The sequence below is a fragment of the Neofelis nebulosa genome, chromosome 2 (genome assembly GCF_028018385.1).
Source record: "Neofelis nebulosa isolate mNeoNeb1 chromosome 2, mNeoNeb1.pri, whole genome shotgun sequence".
In the NCBI taxonomy this organism is placed as follows: Eukaryota; Metazoa; Chordata; class Mammalia; order Carnivora; family Felidae; genus Neofelis; species Neofelis nebulosa.
The window spans coordinates 31,685,194-31,690,894 of NC_080783.1; the positions used below are offsets into that span (position 1 = coordinate 31,685,194).

A 5,701-nucleotide genomic window follows, 5' to 3' on the forward strand; every position below is an offset into this window, starting at 1 on the left:
CCTCTGAGGTATAGCCTGACAGCCTAAAACCCAGAAATCAATCATTTGGATATAGTGGGGCCGTGCTATTGCTCCCAGTATGTATTGCGGCACCCAGGAACCACTCATCTGAGATACGCCATCGGAACTCTGATAGATTAAAGCACCACATCCTAGAAACAATTGTGTGTGGTGGGGGAAAATGCTCTCATAGATCTGCCGGGTACCAGCCCAGAATCCAGCAGGCAACCGGGCAGGGCTGTGCTGAATCAGAGCTTCCAGAAACCTGGGAAGCAGCAGGATGACAGTTCTGTTCTTCAACAGCCCATTATGAACTAATTAGCATACATGAATTGCAGATTCGAAGCATTAAAGTGATGTACAAATCATTAATTTTTTGTCAAATCCGTGTCACCCTTGTGTATGCCTTCCTATTTTAATGTTGCATGACAGTGAAAAGAGGTACAATCCTCTGTATATAAAGAGGAGAGATTTGGTGTAGCTGATATAATGAGACCTATTTAAACACTATGTATTTTTCGGCTTTGAATATATCTGCTTGGAAAAATGCTACACTTGTCCTATTAGGGTTAATTGTGAAAGGATGTTAATGTATTCAAAACCCCAGGGGTAGTTCTACATGTTGTCTGAATGAAACAGGGGATGTAAGACCAACTTCACATTTGAGCTTTCTTTTTAAAAGTCCTCTTTTTGATGAATAAAAAGAGCCATAAAATCTTTCTCACTGATTATGGAAGGTGTAACTATTTAGAATGAAAGCTGAGCTTTTCGGTGTGTGAGAGCTCCCATGCAGCAGATCTGTTCTCGTTAACTCAGTGCCAAACTTAATTTATCAAGATGTATAATGGGATGGAATGGAAAAGGGAAAATAACAGCAAATCTGGGTTTCATACTGGAAAAGGCTTCTAAGCATTAATTTGTGGTTTTCCGTATTGTTTCTGTGTATTTAATTACTAAAGATATTTGTGCTTAAACAAATGCTTGGTGTTTCATTTGAATTTCTCTTTTCTTATTACAGTGGAGTCACAATGCTTAATTTGTTAGTACTGCAATAGTTGCCATGGTAACAGACTCTAACGTTATATATAAATATGTATGTGGCATATATGTGTGTGTGTTATAAATATGTACTATAGATGATTATGACTTTATTCCGAGAGCACATTTCAGAAGACTTAGCTCTTAAGAAACACTCTAATTAAAAATGTAGATATACTTTGTGAACCTAAAGATATATGGTCACAGACTTGGGTCTCCATTTTCACATGGGGAAGAAAGGAAGTTCTGAGGAAGGGGGAGATGTTTTCATGCTCTCTTCTTGTAGGTTTTCCTCTGCCTGTCAGCAGAATCCTCCTTGGGTCATACTCTATGGGCCTTCTCCTCCTCCCCACTCCCTTTTCCAACCACTTCTTTTAACCATACGAAATCTAGATAAAATGAAAACCAAGGCCAAACTCTAGGGCCAGAAGGTTTTTTTTTCCGAAGAACATTCTATCAAGAAGACTAGGGATGCATTGAGAAGGAAGGAGGAGAGGGTGAGATGATGTGGTCCATTCGTATTAGTGAGAGAGGAGAATTCGTAATAAATATAACTATCCACGTATATGCTGCTTGAATTAGGAATCCCATGCACCTCTCAGGAAATATTTAGGGTAGAAAGTAGACTCTTCATTGTGGAGCTAAGGAAACTGCAGCTCAAAGTGAGTGAGTAAAAATTGTCATGAAGATTACTTCTGCCAAAGTCTCCGTTCTTTGTACAATGTCACCTTATTACTCTGAGGCCTTCTTTAGTGCAAGGTACCAGAGCCATAAACCCACTCCTTCCAGACTAATTAGCATCCCCCATGCAGTCAAATCTGGGGCAGTGACAACGATATGCTTTATGCTGGAGATGACTTTGGTAGTAAACCAAAAATAAACCCAATGGAAAGGGAAAATAGCATGGCCATCTCTCTCAGTAGGTATTATTTTCAACTCCATGCAACAACAACCATACAATAGCAGCAGCTTAGCTAAATGGTTTATTTTTCATAAATCATTACAAATCCAGAAATAGGCAAGCTTAGATTGGTATGGAGTCAACATACTTAAATGGAGCATTTAGGCAGTTATTTATCTCTCCACTGTGCCGTCCTTAGTGTGAAACCATTATCTTCATGCTCATAAGATAAGTGAGTTATCTTCATGCTCATAAGATGGCCACCGCCCCACTTGACATCACAACTGTATTTCAGGCTAAAGGAAGAGGAATGAATAAAGGGCAAATAATGAGGGGGCTGAGCTGGTCTCTCTCTCTCTCTCTCTCTTTTTCTCTCTTTTTGTGGAAAAAAAAATCACAATGTCAATACTGGATGCCACATATTGTGCTTTGACTCATACAGTTTCCTTGGGATTAACCAATGGAGTGTCCTATGACCTCTGGGAACTGTGGAAAATATGGAATGCTCCAGAGATATGCATGTCATCCTTGTGCAAGGGCCACGCAAATCTCCTCTGTATCATTTTATTTCCAGTATGGGCTGCCAAAGCAAGCACAAGATTGTCTCTTCTCGGCGATAAACATAACTTTTCAGGAAGCCCTAACCAAAACAGTGTGCTTACGCTGGGCAGCCTGCTTCCATATGGCCACCCCATAGACGCAGAGAAGTCTGTGGCACTGAGTCATTTTAATCAAGCCTAATGTTGCCCTTAGTAAAATGGGGTTCTGTTAGTAATGAATGGAGAATGGTTATTGGATAGGCAACTACCAATGGTCATCTTCTGTGATCGATATTTCCTTGTGACTTCATCAAGAATACGCACCAATGTAGGTGTGTATTTTGAATCAGGGAAAAACATTAAATGCATATTCTGGCACACAGCTGAACACCAGCTTCGACCTTACTCATTTTCTTGCTATTTCTTGAATCTTCGGCTTCCATTTCCAGGAATTCTCCATTTAATCCTTCCAAGTGGAGTACTTATTAGCTGCCTTATTGGTACTTAACCATACTACCCTAGTATGATGGTGGCAGAGTTCACGGTTTGAGCAGCTGAATTTTGCAGAATCTGTGTAGAAGAGCAGTCAAGGGCTAAGGATTCACACAGAGCTGTGTTAAATTCAAGCTTCACCTCCTATAATCTGTGGACTTTTATGTAAGTCCCTTAACTTCTCAAGGCCTTGGTTTCCTCATCTGATAAGTGAGGACAATAAAAACACCTTCTTCAGGGGGCCCTGGGTGACTCAGTCCATTAAGTGTCCGGGTTTAGATCGGGTCATGATATCACGGTTCATGGGTTCAAGCCCCACATCAGGCTCTGTGCTGACAGCTCAGAGCCTGGAGCCTGCTTTAGATTCTGTGCCTCCCTCTCTCTCTGCCCCTCCCCTGCTCATGCTCTGTGTGTGTCTCTCTCTCAAAAATAAATAAACATTTAAAGAAATAATAAAAATGCCTTCTTCAGAGGGATTCTATGAAGAGGAAACAAGTCAATACACATAAAAGACCTAGTGGAATATCTGACCCATGGCAAGTGTTTGACCAATGTTAACCATTATTACTATTGCTATTAATCAAGTTGTCCTGGATTCAAATCATGAATCTGCCATTTTCTTGCGCAAGTTACTAAAAACATTTGATCCTCAGTTTCATCATGTGGAAGATGGTTACTGGGTAATGTTAGAGATGGTAAGTATGAAAATTACCTGTTAAACTACTAAATAGTAGGAACGCTAAATGCTACTAGTTGCCTGTCAATATCTATTCCCCATTCCCCTTCTTCCTTCCTGTTGGGATTTCACTTTGTTCAAGATGGTGATATGTCCTATTAAAATTATTCCCTTTCCTAACTCCCTTGCAGCTAGAGGATGACAAAGTTCTGGCCATGTAATATAAATGGATTTCCCTGAAGAGAACTTTATATCTTGAATAAAAAGGCAATACCTTATTTTGTAAAAGCTCTCTCCTCCCCTATTGATTGCATGCCTGGAGGTGCTGCAGCCGTATTGAAAATGGGGGGACCAGGACTACAAACTAACGATGACAAAGCAGGAAGATAGACTTAAGGTCATTTATTGCATCATTGAGGCCTTGTACCAGATTTAGATTGCCCAACTCCAGGTGTATTATATAAGGAGAAAAAAAAACTTTGTGGTGTAAGACAATATTTCTTGGGTTTTATTTTATGTGCAAACAATCAAATGGGGACATAGCTTTTTGCCATGTGGAAATCATATTAATAATCATTACCACCACCACCATCATCATCATCATCTCTATCAATGACATGGCCCCAGGATATCTAATCTGTGTTCTGTTTTTACGAGCAGAGCAAAGGGTTTGACCATGGTCCTAGGGAAGAAACTTAGTCTACAGGAAGCATTGATCAAGACTCCAGGGAACTGAAGACCTTGGAGGGAACTGGAGAAATTCTTTTCTTTTCTTTTCTTTTCTTTTTTTTTTTGAGAGGTTGACAATAGTTTTTATTAGCACAAATGTGTCTATGCTTTATATAAATCTCTCATTAGCCAACTAAACTAACCATAAAAATAATAATTATCTTTTTATTTAGGTCCATTTTACATTCATGTTTTGTTCACAGGTTAGAAGAACAAAGCTTCGCATAGGAACTGACAAATCAAGGGAATCAAGAAGCTCCTTACTGGCCGGTATCCATTTTTGGCACTTGTCACAGAAGTAGAACAGCTGCTCCTCCATGCAAGACATATCTCCTTCATCACTGTTGAGGGAATCCCCACTCTGATCATGAGATAAGTCCACTGATACCTTGTCTTCTGATTCAACTATCAGGGCAGTCTCCCCCTCCACCTCTCCCTCCTCCAGCCCTCCTGAGGTAGATGTTCTCGTGGCTTTATCATCGTGACGGCTCATCAAACTACTTAGGTGGATATTACTATCCATACCTTCCTCTCTTAGGCTCTCAAGCGCTTTTCATGAACAATCCTAAACTCTGGATACCAGGCTTAAAGGGGCTTCTACCAAGATCACACAGGCAGACACTCTTGAGAAGAGTGACCACTTCTTTACTGAGATAGAAGGGACTTCTAAAGCAATTGTTTAGAATATATGATCCAGTGTCATTGTCTTTGGTCAAGTTTGAAAGGGCAGTAACCACGAAAAGGTTGAATACCTCACAAAGCTATTCTCCATCCACACTCACACACTCACACTTGACAATGTCCCATCAGCATTTGACATCCATTTCAAGTCATGTTTTTTGAGATCCTTTTGCCACTATCATCTTCTCTGTTTCTGCTTCAAGTTGCTCAGTCAAAATAATCTGTTCTCCCAAGAGACTTATGTTTTCTTTTTTCCAATTTTGCCTCTCAATGTCTCTGATCACTCCACCGTGAAGCCTCTGCAGGTCCTGCCGCTGCCTCAGATGCACCCAGGCCACGGTGGCCAACATCAGCACCACCGATAGGCCTAGCACCACCTTCAGGCTCCTAGACATCCCTGCACCGGCCACCATGACCTCCCACTACCGCCTGGGGCCCCAGAGCCACAGCTGAATGCTACTCAGAGGCTGCCAGAACTGGAGAAATCCTAACTGCTTCCGGGACTTGGGGCAAGGACCAGACAATTGTCAGATCAATCTATAGAATCCTGAGGAGACTGCAAACCCAGGAAAGCTCTGTGCATGCACTGAATCCCACTGAATCTCTCTGAGTCTATAGTCTGGAGATCTATGAGTTTATTACCCA

General features: G+C 41.1%; 1 protein-coding gene and 1 non-coding gene across 2 annotated transcripts; both read right to left on the reverse strand.

Moving 5' to 3' along the window:
• Window positions 1–2,430: 2,430 nt before the first annotated feature.
• On the reverse strand, window positions 2,431–2,533 carry LOC131505827 (U6 spliceosomal RNA). Its single transcript, XR_009258595.1, has one exon. It is a non-coding gene; the product is annotated as a U6 spliceosomal RNA (small nuclear RNA).
• Window positions 2,534–5,131: 2,598 nt separating this feature from the next.
• On the reverse strand, window positions 5,132–5,451 carry LOC131492860 (protein PET117 homolog, mitochondrial-like). Its single transcript, XM_058696757.1, has one exon. It carries the CDS (start codon window positions 5,449–5,451, stop codon window positions 5,206–5,208), a length of 246 nt encoding a protein of 81 aa, XP_058552740.1. The 3' UTR covers window positions 5,132–5,205.
• Window positions 5,452–5,701: the final 250 nt, after the last annotated feature.